The 17,182-nt window shown below is 41.5% G+C and overlaps 1 protein-coding gene across 1 annotated transcript; it reads right to left on the bottom strand.

Moving 5' to 3' along the window:
* Positions 1-13,306: 13,306 nt before the first annotated feature.
* LRRC30 (leucine rich repeat containing 30) lies at positions 13,307-15,618 on the bottom strand. The gene has a single exon (XM_014052164.2). It carries the CDS (start codon positions 15,361-15,363, stop codon positions 14,467-14,469), a length of 897 nt encoding a protein of 298 aa, XP_013907639.2. The 5' UTR covers positions 15,364-15,618; the 3' UTR covers positions 13,307-14,466.
* Positions 15,619-17,182: the final 1,564 nt, after the last annotated feature.

Raw genomic sequence — 17,182 nt, 5'->3', positions numbered from 1 at the left:
TATATACATTTGGATAGTCACTAAGTGTTCAAAGTGCATGAAAAGGCAACTTTACCATTTATCTTACAGGTAGATACATAATTTAAAATATAAATATATAAAATACTTCATATATGGATTCTGAGCAGATGAGTTTATAACGCTGACTAATGTAAGCAGTGTTGTAGAAAAGAAAGATTGTATTATACGGCGTTTCCCTGTATGGGTTGAATTCTCCCATTTAGAAATGTACAAGACTCAATCATGCCGCACAGCATGATTGATTGTCAACTCCTGGCCTGTTGGCCCACCTGCTGATCATAACTTCCTTTCTTGAGGTGTGATTGACAGATTTGAATGCAAAAGCTGCTTAGCTGGCCCAGTTTGCCAGAATAAATTTATGAACAAAAAAGAAAGAAAACCCTATAAATGGCTGCCAAATTTTATTTCTTTGCGGTTCTGGTATATTTGAAAGCACTTGGATAGTATATTCTGTCAGTTGAATTGAGGCAGAACTTGAGAAATATTTGTTCTGAACTTGGCTTCTTTTCATCAAACTCTGGTGATGCAGCACCTTTTCCTTTAACCATTGCCTTCCCAAGCTTGTCAACATAATGATTCAGGGTCTAGAAAAGAAATCAGATGTCAACTGTCCCAACTTGGTCAGTTAGGAAAGAAATACTCCTGGTCCATGATTAGCCAAAAGTATTCTTGGCTAAAGTAACCAAGTTTGGTATCCAAAGTGGTTACAGAAGAGGCAAAGCTGCATCTGAGATTTTCACGCACAAAATATACAATTTATTTTTCCTTGTTCCTGGCCAAGCCCTTGGTTATCAGTCAATGTCCAATCAGGGATCAATAAATTGTTTAGGAAACGGTGTGTGATCTCAGGCTCCGCATTCTTATGGTATAACCTTGAGATGCTGCTGTTTCCCTTCCCACAGGATGTTACTGTTTGGTTTCGATTCCTCTGAGTTCCCTCCCCAGAACCCCAACCACACTGCTCCCTCCCCCTCCCCATTTTTGATGTCAAGTTGTCAGCTTGTGATATGCAATTTAGCAGAATGCCAGCCATGAGACCAGACTACACTGTCAAAATGGTACATGACAAACAAACCTCAACTCTATTGCTAGAAGGATTTTTCATTTCAGAGTAACCATGAAGAAAGTATTTCCTAGGAAATGTATTTCCAGCACTTACTGCAAAAGGAACTGCCAATGAGCTTATTTAGATCAAGCCTTTCAGAGTCAAAGTGGCCTATCAGCTGCAAACAATTGATTACATCCTATTTAATGCTTCTAGATGCGAGAGAAGATAAATTTATCTAGAACAAAATCAATATATGTAAAGAAGCAAAAGTCTTAAAATTGTTTAAGATTAGCTGATATGTAGTTTTATTGATCCTTTAATAAGACTAAAATATTCTGTTAATCTACTGAGTAACAGTCAGGAGAGAACACGTTTTAAACGTGTTCTCAGCGTTTTGCAACTTCTCGGCGCTCCCCCCCTCCCTGCTGGTCGTGACAGGCTTGGAGTGGTGCGGAGAGCTTGGGGGGCTCAATTAATTAATTTTTTACCATCTTTTTACCATCTTGAAGGCGAGGATTAACTTGCTGAAGACCATTGGGAGTTGTGGTTGGGTTGGTTGGGGTGATTGGCTGCGTTTACCATCTCGTAGCCCCCCCCCTCGGACATCCCCCTCCCGTTCTACCCTGTTGACTCTGCTGCCAGCTGCCTGTCCACTCCTAGGGTCCCTGGGCCGCTTGCCTGTTTGGCTTGGGGACTGAACGGAGGACGGAAGACGGAGCCCTGAATAGGACGTTTCGATCTGAGGAGGAAGAAGGTCTGGACGCCCCTCCCTCCCCCCAGCCTTGTCCCATTTACCATCGCAGCTGCCTCAATCATTATTCCTTGTTATTGTTTATTAGGAATATTGGGAACAACAGATGATGGCAGCAGTAGGGACAAGGTTTGGGTATCAAGAAAACCATCGCTTTCCTCCCCTTTGCCTTGAGCAGCTGGGGCCAGCTTTAGATCTTGGCCCACCGGACTATGGACATTATATAACCCTAGGAAAGAGACTTTCTCCTATGTGGTCCGCTGATCTCCTCTGGGACTTTAAGGGGAATAAGACTGAACAATCCTTGTTTATAAACATCAGGCATTTTTGCCTTCCCTTTATTACACACGACTGCCTTGTATACTATCGAACTTTGACCTTCCAGCTGTGGACTTTTCTTTGGAGCATAGAAGAAGGAGAAGAGTGGAGCCCCCCATTAGGGTGTGACCCCCCCATCAGGAGAGGGTGGATTATTACGTTGGACTACTACGAACTTAATACTATCTTGAACCTGCGCAACCCTATCATTTTCTTATTTTAACTGGTATGTTGAGTGCATGGGATTGTCTGGTTGCATGAATGATCTCACTTTTATTTTATTTAGCTGTATTTGTGTTTTAATTCTTTTAGTGAGGACTGCTTGTGTGAGAGTTTGAGTATGAGTGATTCGGAGGACCTGGCGGGTTATATGGGGGCCATTGGGGTGGTTGGGGGGGCTATATCCACGGGAGAGGGTCGGAGCACTGCGGTCATAACAGGGAGAGGCAGATATGGCGGGGACTTTAGGGCAGGCCATCATTGGGGAAGGAGGGTTCGCTATATTACAGAGATCCCTCCTTCCGGCCCTAGGAGTCCCACTCCAAGGTCAGATGGCGCGAGTAATCAGGACCCTGGTCTCAGGCTGCTGTCGCTAAATGTCAGGTCTGTGGTTCATAAGGCCCCCCTCATCCGGGACTTGATAATTGATGAGGGCGCAGACCTGGCATGTATTACTGAAACATGGCTGGGCACGGAGGGAGGAGTCCCCCTCGTAGAGATGTGCCCAGATGGATTTCAGGTGCTGCATCAGCCGAGGGCCCAGGGAAGGGGTGGCGGTGTGGCTATAGTAGCCCGGGAGTCTTTAGTACCTCGTAAGATCCCTGCTCCGGAGCTTGTCGGGTGTGAGTCCCTGCTGGTGAAGCTGGACCTCAAGGGTCAAGTGGGTTTGTTGCTTACGTACCTGCCTCCCAACTGCGTTGCAACAGCCCTCTCCTCGCTTCTCGAGTCAGTAGCCGAGCTGGTGGTTGAGTTCCCTAGACTTATGGTGCTGGGGGATTTCAACCTGCCTTCGCTCGGTGAACGCTCTGATGGAGCGCAGGAGTTCATGGCTTCCATGACAGCCATGGGCTTGACTCAGGTAATTCGAGGCCCAACCCACTCAGCGGGTCACACGCTCGACCTCGTATTCCTCTCGGAGCAGTGGAGTTATGATCTTGGTCTGAGGGGTAATGAGATCATACCCCTGTCGTGGTCAGACCACTGCCTACTGAGGCTAGACTTCCGGAGGCCAAACCCCCACCGTAGGGAGGAGGAACCGACCAGGTGGTTCCGCCCCAAGCGACTGATGGACCCTGTTAGGTTCCAGACGGAGCTTGGGGTTATTCCAGATACTCTCACCCACAGTTCGGTGGAGACCCTTGTCGCTGCCTGGCACTCGGCAGCTTCGGGGTCTCTAAACCGGATTGCGCCACTACGGCCCCTCCTTGGTTCACCGAGGAGCTCCGGGAGATAAAGCGCCGGAGGAGACGCCTAGAGCACTTGTGGAGATCAGACAGGTCCGAATTGAACCGGGCACTTGTAACAGCATGCACCAAGGAGTATACTCGAGCTTTAAGATCGGCAAAAAGAACACACATTGCCTCCTTGGTAGCGTCCGCCGAGTCTCGCCCAGCCGCCCTGTTTAGGATAACCCGCTCCCTCCTAAATAGGAGGGAGACGGGGGACCCCTTACAGGGTAAGGCTGAGGAGTATGTTCAGTTCTTGGCGGACAAAGTTGCCCGGTTTCGAGCGGACCTGGACTCCACCCTTGCAGAGCCAGCTGAGACACAGGGGAAAGACTTGGCAAACCACCTCTGGGTTGAGTTTCAGGAAGTTGCCTCTGGGGATGTGGACAAGGCTATGCGAGCTGTGAGTACCTCCACTTGTGTACTGGACCCGTGTCCCTCCTGGCTGGTTGCCAACAGCAGTGAGGTGACACGAGGCTGGATCCAAGCGGTTGTTGTTGCATCTCTTCGGGAGGGGCACTTCCCCACCGAGCTTAAGGCAGCGGTGGTGAGACCCCTTCTGAAGAAACCGTCTTTGGATCCAGCTGTTCTTAATAACTACCGTCCAGTCTCCAACCTTCCCTTTGTGGGGAAGGTTGTTGAGAAAGTGGTTGCCCTCCAGCTTCAGCGTACCTTGGAGGAAGCAAACTATCTTGACCCCTTCCAGTTCGGCTTCAGACCAGGTTATAGCACAGAAACCACTTTGGTCGCATTGACCGATGATCTCTGGAGAGCTAGGGATGGAGGCTTTGCGTCCATCCTAGTTCTCCTTGACCTCTCAGCGGCTTTCGATACCATCGACCATGGTATCCTTCTGCGACGACTGCGGGAGGTGGGAGTGGGCGGCACTGTTTTGCAGTGGTTCTCCTCCTACCTCTCGGACAGGTCGCAGTCGGTGTTGGTGGGTGGGCAGAGATCGTCCCCGAGGCCCCTAACATATGGGGTGCCACAGGGGTCGGTCTTGTCCCCCCTCCTATTTAACATATACATGAAACCGCTGGGCGAGATCATTCGGAGGCACGGGATAAAGTATCACCAATATGCGGACGATACACAATTGTATCTGTCCGCCCCGTGCCAACTCAATGAAGCGGTGGACGTGATGAACCAGGGTCTGGAAGCTGTTAAAGACTGGATGAGAGCAAACAAACTGGTGCTCAACCCAGACAAGACCGAGTGGCTGTTGTGTTTTCCTCCCAATAATTTGACCACCGTACCATCAATCAGGCTGGGGGGACAAAACTTATACCCCTCAGATAGGGTCCGCAACCTGGGAGTCCTCCTGGATCCACAGCTGAGTTTTGATCACCATCTATCAGCTGTGACCAGGGGGGCATTTGCCCAGGTTCGCCTGGTGCGCCAGTTGCGGCCCTACCTGAATCGGGAGGCTCTCACGACAGTCACTCGAGCCCTTGTGATCTCTAAGCTGGAATACTGCAATGTGCTCTACATGGGGCTGCCCTTGAAGAGCACCCGGAGACTTCAGCTAGTACAGAACGCGGCCGCGCGAGTGATTGTGGGCGCACCTCGGTTCGCCCACATAACACCTATCCTCCGCGAGCTGCGCTAGCTGCCTGTAGATCTCCGGGTGCAATTCAAGGTCTTACTTACCACCCATAAAGCGCTCCATGGTAGTGGATCTGACTATCTGAGAGACCGCCTCCTGCCAATAACCTCCCTGCGTCCCATCAGATCGCATAGAGCGGGCCTCCTCCGTATTCCATCCGCCAGTCAGTGCCGACTGGCGACCACCCGGAGGAGAGCCTTCTCAGTTGCTGCTCCGACGCTATGGAACAATCTCCCCGTGGAGATTCGTACCCTGACCCCAGTCCAGGCCTTCCGCACAGCCCTCAAGATCTGGCTAGCCCGTCAGGCCTGGGGATAAATTTTCTTGCCCCTCCCGAATGCTGAGTGAATGTTGTGTTTTAGTACCTTTTAGTTATCTCACATTTTTTTTTCTGTATTTTGTCTTTCACTCCCCTTCCCTTACTATTGTAAGCCGCCCTGAGTCCCCTCAGGGAAAAGGGCAGCCTATAAATGCTAAATAAAATCTAAATCTAAAATCTAAATCGAAACAGTAACACAGCTGCAATATAGCCATATGAACATGCTTAGGCTGGAGTAAATAAATAGATGCTTAAATTAATAGTCTCCAAGGTTCCTATATATTTGAAACATTTGGCACTGAATAAATTCTTAGTACGTTAAAATGTATACTGAACATCTTTATTTCCCAAATAGAAAAGAATCCAGTATGTATTGCAAAATGGACAAGGTTGATATGCACTGAGAAGCATGCAGAGGGAGATAGCATATGTTAATCAAAATTGAATTAATCAATTTGTAATTGTGAGGAGATTCTTTTGCAACACTTGCTTAGAGCCTTGATCAGCGAGCATCTATTACTATTTATAGAGCTGCATACCAGTTGACTCTGAAATTGAATTTGTTTACTTGCAAACAATTTAAGGACATTTGAAAACAGCATACCTAGTTTCTAGGGACTGTGTACCAAACAAATGCATGACTGAAGTAGCTATAATTAACATGAGCAGCATCCTCATGTAGCCTTGGATGACATCCTAAAGTAGCTCCAAAGGGAACTTAGAAAGCTGCCTATACTAAGAAAGGCTCTTGGTCAATCTAGCTAAGCGCTATGAACATGAATCAGGACTGCTTGTCAGAGTTTGTGGCAGCATTTTTTCCCACTGTATAGGGATGTTATGATTTGAATTTGTGATAGTTTGCATGCTAAACAAATCTAAAGGCCTCAGCTAAAGTGTGTTCATATAGGATTGATCTTTGTACTCCCCATAGTAATCCTTGTATCCCCAAACTCTGGGGTTGGCAACCTTGATAAGATAAGGTTAAAACTCTGGGGAAAATGTAATGCATGTCCAGGCAATCTCGAAAGTTTTGATCTGTCAGCAGTGTCTTATTTGAGATATGCATATATGTTGTGTGTGATATTTTCTACCTTCTTTATCCACAGTCTTGCATAAGATTTCTAGACTATTTTCCAAATTTGCAATTAAATTTTAATTCTAAATGGTACAGAAGGGAAATAATCATTAAACATATTGCATTTCTTACGTTTACTGTCAACTTAAGCCTAAATTGATATTAAAACAAATCATAGTTACTTTTTACTTTGAACTATTTCTTTGCATTGATTTGGATAGACGTTCCCAGCATATCACTCAATTATTAAGGAAATATCTTGAACAAAAGGATTGTCTATCGTTAATTAGGCAGTGAAATGAAATCAGTAAAGAAATAACAAAATAGCTTTCTAGCATTCCATTTAAACAATGAAGTAACCTAACAGTAGAGTTTTCTTCAGTGGATGATGGAGTCTTCCACTCATTTGGGAACTAGGAATTTTTTATCAGGTAAGGAAAACACTGAAGTTAAAATGCATGGATAAACTGAGTAATTTAATATAACGTTTTTTTTTAAAAAAAAACATTAGATAGTTCTTATGACCACATTTGGAATTGGAATTTCCATCACTAAGCAATGCAGTCATAAAGCATGATGTTACAGCAGTCCCAATGACCCAAACTTGTGGGTGATTAAGGAGGCAGTGCAGGGGCCCCATGTAAAGGGTAGGAGGGCTGCAGCATGATGGGGAAGGCTCTGGAAGGCTCAGCACAGGCCATGCATGAGTTGTGGGAAGGAGTACTGTAGTAGAGTACAAGTTCAGAGAGGCTGGAGTAGAATATGCTGCAGTTCAGAGGTTTCTTAGCACACCACAACTCTGGGGCTACAAGAAACTCCTGAACTGCAGCATTGCGCAAGGGACAGACATTCCAGCCCAGCCCAGCAATGCTGCACAAAGGACTTCTTGTATGCTACAGCTCTGCTACTGCAAGAAGCCCCTGAGCCATAGCATAGCACCAAGCCCAGCCCCTACTCTGGTCTAGTGGTTACAGTGGAAAGGGACTTCTTGATGTTCCATGGCTCTGTGACCCCAAGACGTCTCTAAGCTGCAGTGCAGCATGAAGTCCTTCACAGTGTGAAGCCCGGGACAGTAGCATGGCACTAAGGGCCTTTCTGATGTGCTGTGGCTCTAGGATTGCAAGAAAAAGCTCCAGCAAAGCCCAGGCTCAGCTGACCCAGCAGCATGGTACAAAGTCTCAGCCATCCCAGTCTCAACCAGTCACATATGGCACCCTGCATTCTGAAGCCCGTTAATCTGTGCCCTACCATCACAGCTGACCTTCATTGTCATCTTGAGGTCACAGCTGATGAGGTGGGCCCAACCTAGCCTTTCATGAGGCAGATACTGGATATGAGGTTTTATCAGGTCTCATGAGGAAAGTGCAGTGCCGCCTTTGGGAAGAAAGCCATGTATGGTCATCAGTTACCTTGCAAAGAGCCAGGTGCGCATGCTTGGTCAGCAGTGGGAGCAGAGACAGTAAAGGTCAGCCAGGGTGACAGGGGCCACAGAATGCAGGGGACCAAAAGGGCACGAAGTGGGGGGGAAGATAAGTGGGTGGAGGGTGTTGAAGCATCCCTGTAGTTGCAGGAATGAATAACCAGCAAAGTGTGTGAATTTCGGTCATGTGATCACACAGGGACATTGCAAAAACTATAAATTGGAAAACCATTCTTAAATCTCTTCATCAGCACTGGTTAACTTTGAATGTAAGTCAACAACTAGCTGTAATCCATTTCCTTTTAAAATTTGTAAGGTTTTAAATATTGTCTAGACACACACCATAAAACCAACTTATAAACATCTATTCACATCACTAATAAGAGTTTGCAGATAAAGTTATTCTGTTCCACTCAGCAGGGAATAAAATACAAAGCCTGTTAACACCTATGAATATAAATAGAAGAAAAATCAAAATTATTTAATGACAGCCACAAAAAGGATTTTTTTCTTATTTGAGTGCCAAAAATGTATATTAGCATTAATAGAGCTTAGGAGAAGCAAAATAGTAGCTGTACAATCATTTTTTTGCAAAAAAAACAACAACAACCCTCAAACCAATAGAATAATATTTTTACGTGAGTCCAGAAACCTAAAGATAAATTAATCTGAATCTTACTTGAGGTTTCAAAAGGCAAAAACATGTGAGCAAAAGTCACGATCCAGGCAACAAAGCAACAAATCTTATACCAAGGGTCATCAGTACTCAAGAATAACCAGTTGTTGCACAGGCTGTCAAGCATCAGACATTCCAGCAGAGAGCCTTATCTACCTTATCCTTACTCAGCTGATGCTCATGGAGCCTGATTTGACTGCAAAGTGATACACATGTATTAAGTTAACAGAATTAACTCAGCAAATGTTCATTAAGCTTGATGTAATTGCAAGGTTATTCAGCATGCTGAACTACCCTTACGTAGACCATCATTCCCAGTGTGGTTTCTTCTTCTCAAAGAAGAAATTCAGTATCTCTGTATTATGTAATATTTTCTCGGTACCAACACCTTTCTCAACAATTCAGAAGGAAAAGACTACAGTGGCCTGATTCTGGCTCAACTTCTAGATTTGGGCCTGAGCTATTGTAGATAATTCTGTAATTGCCTAATTATTGTTCCTCCCTTAAGGAATCATATTCAGATCAATCCATAAGAGTTATATTTAGGAGGAAGCAAGCTAATTTATAATTTCACCATTATTTTAGAACTAAAATATAGGTAAAGGTTTCCCTTGCACATTTGTCTAGTCGGTCCTGACTCTAGGAGGTGGTGCTCATCCCAGTTTCAAAGCCAAAGAGCCAAAGACGTTCTCCATGGTCATGTGGCCAGCATGAGTAAATGCTGAAGGCACACGGAACACTGTTAACTTCCCACCAAAGGTGGTTTCTATTTTTTCTACTTGAATTTTTACATGCTTTCGAACTGCTGGGTTGAAAGAAGCTGGGACCAGTAATGGAAAGCTCACTCTGTTATGCGGCACTAGGGATTTGAATCACTGAACTGCCGACCTTCTGATCAACAAGCTCAGCATCTTAGCCACCGCATCCCATTTGGGAACTAAATGGGATGATAAAATTGTGGGAAATACATAATTGTGATGGGATATAAATATTTGCTTTATTCTTTTATATTTTTTTCTTTTCAGTCATGTCCAATTTTGGAAGACCACCTGCACAAGTTCTGACGTTTTCTTGACAAGGTTTTTCAGAAGTGGGTTTTCCTTCTTTACCTTCTTCCTAGGTCTAAAAGAAAATGACTAGGCCAAGGTCACTTAAAAACATTCAAATTCTTTCTTTGGTAAGAAATGGAATTTCAATATCCTAGATATTGAAGGAAGCAAGAAATTTGAAATCCATTTTTGTTTATATGCTAAAGGATCTCTGTGTTGATTTAACTGCAATTTAACATAAAGTTGTGCTCCTTAAATTACAATGAAATCAAGGGAGCTAAAGTTTAATTGAGCAGACCCAGGAGCTCATACACACACACACAAAATTACTTATCTTGCATTTTGCAGGTGCTTGGGTAAATATACCTGTCATTTTTTTAAAATAAGGAACAATTATGTGACATATCCATAAAAAACAACAAGAAATAATAGTCATATTTAATTACAATATTACTAAATAATTGCTGTGGTTAGCATGAAGCCTTTGAGAGATATAAAACTGAGGAATTCATTTTCATTATATTGTTATAAAGGTTTTTGAGTAGATCAAAGTGAGTAAATTATGAAATCAAAACCTCTCTCCTTTTTTGAATGAAAACACAAATGACATCTAGTTTTGTTTACTTCCTAAGAATACTGTTAAGTAATTGACTTTGGGTAGCATCCAATGATGTGTTTCTGCTACTGATGTTTGTATCTATAGCAGGGGTGAAATTCAGCGGGTTCTGAGAGATTCTGGCAAACTGGTAGCAGAAATTTTGAGTAGTTCAGAGAACTGGCAATATCACCTCTGGCTGGCCGTAGAGTGGGGACAGAATAGAAATTTTGCAGTATCCTTCCCACAGAACCAGTAGTAAAAAAAATTTGAATTTCACACTGATCTATAGTATTGTAATGTTAGACACAGTTATTGCTACAACCAAACCAGTGGTGAGATTCAAATTTTTTTACTACTGGTTCTGTGGGCGTGGCTTGGTGGGTGTGGCAGGGGAAGGACACTGTAAAATCTCCATTCCCTCTCCACTCAGGAGAAAGTTACTGCAAAATCCCCATTTCCTCCCAATTAGCTGGGACTTGGGAGGCAGAGCAGGGCCAAAGATGGTATTTACAGGTTCTCAGAACTATTCAAAATTTCCACTACCGGTTCTCTAGAACTGGTCAGAAACTGCTGAATACCATCTATGAACCAAACCCAAAATGTTGCCCTATGTCAGATGCCTCCTAGAGAGCATTTCCTTCAAGACAGGACAAAGTTATTGGACCGATCAATCCCAAAGGTAAAGATTAAAAATAGGTTGCAAAAGAGATACTTTGCCTCTTTGCAGATCTAATTGTATTTTGTAATTATGTATGTGCATCTGGAAGTAAGTTCTATAGAATTTATGGAAGGTTTAATGAAGGCCATATTTGGTGTTCAAGGATTTTTATTTCCAATAGAAATTGGCCAGAAAATGATGTAATGTTTACTCTAGTTAAATGGATTTTAAAGGGCTGGTTTTTTTCAATCAACCCTTCAAACCTATCACCCCCTCAAAGCTGTTTTATGAACCAAGGTTACCATTTCTCTTCCAAAAGCAAATAACATTTCCATGTTGCTTTGTTTCTCCTCTTTCTGTACTGTTGGCAAAAACTTCTTTAAAGTTTTTGAAAGTAGAATTAAAGAAAAACATGGATGAGATGAAGCAGGTGCCTCACAAACACAAAATATGCCACATGCTTCCCTGAAGAAAATTAATTCTGCTGCCTTCCTGGGTAACAGTATCTTGTTGGGGTAGATCAACTGGCTCATCTCGCAATAATTTTATTAGACAAGAGAAGTATCATCATTTTCAGTATCACTACTGTTTTCAATTGTTCTATTTTATATTCTCTTTTCTTCCCAACACACCTGACCTATTTTGATTTTTATTAATGTTCATTTTCCATCTGGATATGTTTCCCTTATACCATCTGTGGTTTTTATCTTGTGAAACAGAACCTAAACATTCTCAGAATGCCATTTTTTTTCTTTAAAATCTATACAAATTGAAATGTGACTAACCTCAGAACTAATTGCAATGATCCAATTCTTATTTACTCATGCATAAATATTTCCTCCTATGGAAGTGATATATATCACAAGAATTTAAAGTATTGTAGGAAGTTATTACCCAGCCCTCTCCCAGAAAAAAATGAAATATCTTAGGAAATATTGAAAAGGCAGAATATTTCTCTGATGTGAAAAGGAAGAAACATGTTTTAAAAGATGGAATAGCTTCCTGCAGCTTCCTGCCCATCCCACTTTGTCAATGAGCCATTAAAGCCTGAGCTAGTCCACTTTACATAATAAAGAGTTCTCCCCTTCAGCTCCAGAGTGATGGGATTAAGGCATGATAATATTGGCCCTTTACCCAACTCACCACATGGCATCTGAGAACTCAACCAAACCTGGATTCAAAACGCAGCCTAGAAAGTTGCCCCTGCATGGGCCCATGGGAGTCTGACAACCAATCAGAATACAAGATCAAGATCAAAGGCCAGAGAGGGCATAAAACCAGGGACTCAGGTTCTCTTCCTCTCTTCTCTTCTCCTCCAACATTGACGCATGTGATCGCCTTTTCTGTTCAGGACTCAAGCCATGTGGTCCTGTCCACCATTAAAACCATCTTTCCAAGCAGCCTCCATGTCTCCAGTGCCTTTTTCCCCACTTGGAGCCGAACCCAGAAGGACATTTCTTCTAACAGTATTAAATGCTGACTCATACACACAATTCACAACTGCTTAAAAGACCCAGCATCTCGGTATTTTTTTCAAATAGGGTCACTTATTCATTACTCTTCAAATTATTTGGAATTCTGACATACAATAGAATATTTAATATACTCTTGCCATCACTTCTATTTTTTTCAATGCTCATGACATACTCCTCATAGGATTAGCTTTGGAGTCCACCTGAGGAAATTATTTAAAAAGAGTATATTTCTTTTTAGATTTATGTTTTACTTATTATACCTGTTGTATGTCTTCCTATTTTCTTAGTAGTATCCACAGAATTTGAACTGATATATGCATATTAGAATTAATTTTCTTACACATATAACTCCAAGTGAGATACAAATCAAGTTTACACCCTCTACAAACTAGGCAGCTGCTTACGTTTGAATATGCTGTTAGTCCCAAATTATCTGTCAGTACCCTTTGCTCTGCACTGATACATCTCACACAGGGAAATTGCTAAAACTGCTAGCACTAGCGTTTTGAAAGTGCATTCCACAGTTAGAGTTTTGTTTTTGAAGTAAAGTTTTATTTTAAAAAGCTGTCAGGATTTCAACTCTAATGTCAGCCCTTGGGAGGTTATTCTGTAATGGTGACAGGTGAGAAAAGCACAACAGCGAGAAAAACTTATTTCTCTGTAATGTGAAATAAAAATGGAAATATTTGAAGAGTGCATTGCATTTTCTTAGAATGACGATACAACATACACCACATGATTACCAAGGCTTTTACTGTATTCATATTTACAGCCTTCCCAGGTAGATTAATTTTGATAGCAACAGAAGTAGATTCACAACTAAATTCCCCCACCCCTTAATCTTCCTTACTTAAACATTTGAGTGTGGGAATGGCTACTACATACTTTCGAGTTTTAAGCAAATGAATAGAAGAAAGAATCAGGCAGGGTAATTATTTACAGCATTCTTTATGTGCCACAAATAATTCCATGAAACAGTTTGTATAATACAAGAACTGTATTACAGGTGTCCAGGCCTAAAGCATAAAAAGAACTCTACAGTACTTGACATCTCTGACTCAACCTGGGGCATTTTTTATGCACAAGTCACACCACAATTAAGGGAAATGAAGGGAAAGAACAGTAGTGGGCTTTGTACTAGGAAAAATAATCTGCAACTCATATTAAAAAAAAATCTTGGAAGGATTATGTGGAAACAAATGCAGTTGGTTTTCAGTACTATAAGCTGTATCACAATCATGCAGTCATACCTTAGAAGAATGACCCCACTTCTCAAATCACATGCAACCAAGTGTGGATTCCACCTAGTATTTGCAACGGAACAAATTTCTGTGGTGTTTCTTTCTGTTTCTCTCATCCTGCCAATTTCTGTTGTACTGAGTTTTAAAACTATTTTTGCAATTCTTAGTAGTTTTGAATGTGGACATTTGTCTCAATAGTAGCAAACTTAATTCTATAATGATTTTTGGAAGCTGGTTTTCTAATAAACTAGAAGAATAGAATAAGTGCAAAACATAACAATAACAATTACTCAGTGACTCTATACCAGAAAAAGCTTCCTAAAATATCAGTTCATCTTCTAGTTTTTGGTATTTCAGTAGCAATAGCATATACATGTGAGTTGTATGTACAACATATTGGATAAGAGTTATAGTCACAACTGCATGATAACTCAGTTCACGCTCTTTAGAATAACACCAGTGAAGCCTTATAGAAGAAGAAAAAACTTTTTAAATCTTGTTACTCTTATTTTCATTGATAATTAAATACAAATAAATATTTAAATTATTGGAGAGAGTTATTCTGACTCATACAACAGTATTCAAATGATACATTTATTTTAAAAAAACATTATTCCATAGACAATGTACCTGTTTCCAGAAAAAAAAAACCAATTATAACTGTATTCCGGTATCTGTTTTGTATATTAAAAGCCATTGAGCAGAAAAAGATAAATGGCAGAATTGAGGAATTACTACCAGATCAGTTCCAAACCAAGGTATATATTTATGCAAGTTGACTTTTCTCTTTAAGGTATTTGTAGAGTGCATTTATTCCTCCGTCTATAATTTGTGGCAATGGTTTTGACAAAGGATTGTGCCAAATATGGAGTCCCTTATCCAAAGGATTCCAAGCAATTTTGGACAATCGATTCAGCAAATAAAGTTCATACGGAAGTGCTTGTATAGCATTGTAATCAACATCTAGCAATTCGAGAGTAGTGATTGAGCAGATAGACCTTGGCAATGCATGAATGTTGTTAGAGTCAGCAATCAGGATCTGCAGTTTGCTTAGATACTGGACACTGTCTCCAATGTTTTCAAGATTGTTGCAGCCGACATGCAAAAAATCCAAATTTTTCAAAGCAAACACACTCATGGGAATATAAACAAACCGATTGTTGCTCAGATTCAGCTTCCTTAAGTTAACCAGTTCTGCAATGCTAGAAGGAAGCCAAGAGATGTAATTGTGTGAGAGGCTCAAAATTTCCAACTTCTTACAGTGTCCAAGCTCCAATGGGACTTCAGTCAAGCAATTCATATTGGCAAACAAAACCTTCAGATTCCTAAGCAGTCCAATTTCTTTAGGCAGGGACTTTATGCGGTTCCCACATAAGTTCAGGACCACCAGCTGGTCAAGTTTCCCCAAAGCGGGAGGAAGGACCACCAGCTGGTTGTGTGAAAGATTCAATTTCTGGACTTGTGGTAGTCCCCATAAAAAGTTAGGTGTCTTTATCATCCCCTTCATGATGAGGTTCAGACTGACATAGTGCAGCCCACGCTTTAACAGTGTTTTGGGATCTTTTCCAGAAAGAAGAGTTTCTTCCCAAAGAGGTAGCTTCTGGCTTCTCTTTAGTGGCATTGTGCTTTCTTCTCCTTGATCCTTGGAGTTCTTTCCCCCCATAATTTTCTCTCTTTTGCTGCTTCTGCTGGCCCAAATTATGTTTTGTAGCTGCCAACAATTAACACCTGGTTAAACCGCTGAGGTTTCAGAAGACTCCTGCAACAAGAGCAAGCCAAAAAGGTATGCATCCCACAAGAAGAAAACCTTGCATTCCAACTTATTTCTGCAAGCAAGAAAAGAATATCCCCTTTTCCAAAACGGGCTTTGAGATGTTTGTCTTGATGCCATATGCTATCATGACATGCTTAATACTGACAATCCTGTTCCATTCAAAGTGAATGCTGCCAGGCAGCTGTCACTGTCATTTTGTCTAGGGCTTTATTGGATAGATAAGCATCCTCATTGCAAAGAGGTCACTTCAACGCTGTATATAACTTTACCATGTCAGCTTTCTTGAATATTTGGTGTATGAGGTAGCAGCAAGACAATTAGGAAGAGTAACTATTAAAAAAAAAACACGTATAGGGGATAATCTCTGTTTCCCCACCCCCACCCCATTCTCCCCCCCCCCATAATGTTTATTCAGCTGAGGAACAACTTTCCTAGTAACTTTGATGTGGAGTTAAAAATTGTAATGGCTTTGAATTCTTTCATGGTGTTTTATTTTGGGGTTCCAAGGGAACACATACATGCCACTCAGAATCTACTGAAGTTGAGCAGCCAATAAATGTAATTAAATAAGTAATAATAGTAATGTCCTTGGGAAAAACTTGATAGGTGAATAAAAATGCCAAGTCCAGTCTAAACATTATATTGACTATGTGACAAACCATAATGCATGGACACATATACACAAAAGAATACATATTTGCAATGTTTTTTTAATGGAGAGTTTACAATGAATCATTCTATTTTATACATATAAAAATAGATCTGATTTAGGATTTATTTCCCCACCTACAAAAGTGCAACATATACTTGTAGTAGCACTGCTGTTGTTACTATTGCTTTAAAGACATGCTTCTTTCTAGCTTATCTTATTTTTAATGTGGAATTGGTTAAAAAAAGAATTAAAGAATGGGCCAAGTCTGTCTGAAAGGAAAAGAACTCTGCTTCTTTGTCATTGCCTCCATTATACTGATATGTTGTGAAATGGCAGCCCAGACCGAATGGATGATGGAGAAGAGGTATTGTGCCCGATGGGCTCCTGCTGTTTACAGTCTATGCAACCAGTTTAATAAGTTAAAGAAAATAGGTGCCTTGGGGGACTGATACCTGGCGGGTGAAAGATTTAATAATGAGAAGGCAGCTAAAGAGAGGGAAAAGAAAACAATAACTTTTCTCCAGTTCAAATTTTAAAAACTTGGCCCCCTCTGAGTTAAGTTTTTTTAACCCTTAAGTCCTCCTTTCAGCCTGAGCTTGAAGAATTTTCTCACAGTAAAATTAAAACTCAGTTGGACGGCACAAGTAGAAATATTGGAAGAATCCCTAGAGATACCTAGGAAGCATAGGTATGGTACATGTAAATAAATGAAACTTCCTTGACTTCCAACTATTTATAACTTTCAATCTTGACAATAAATTATATGTAAAAATCAAGTCTTTATATGTAAAAATCAGCTAATGAAGATTTATCCATAAATATTAGTGATTATCTTCATCTCCTTCCACCTGTTCTCTTTAAAAGTTTACCTTCTAAACTGGAAAAGTCAAGTCACATTGACCACAACAGGCACCAACAGACTGTTTTTGTCTTAGTTGGGATTCCTAAGCACAGGTACCCAGATGTTATTCCATGGGGTTCAAGTCCTCTCCTAGGAATTGAATTCACAGCCCTTCTCATTTTAGTTGACTAGATAAAGTACAACAGCTCTTGGAG

This window comes from Thamnophis sirtalis, unplaced genomic scaffold, assembly GCF_051295495.1.
Source record: "Thamnophis sirtalis isolate CommonGarterSnake01/CBP01778 unplaced genomic scaffold, rThaSir2_p1.2 scaffold_2, whole genome shotgun sequence".
Classification (NCBI taxonomy): Eukaryota; Metazoa; Chordata; class Lepidosauria; order Squamata; family Natricidae; genus Thamnophis; species Thamnophis sirtalis.
Note: the sequence above shows the minus strand (reverse complement) of the source record. Positions and strands in the feature narration are given on the sequence as shown.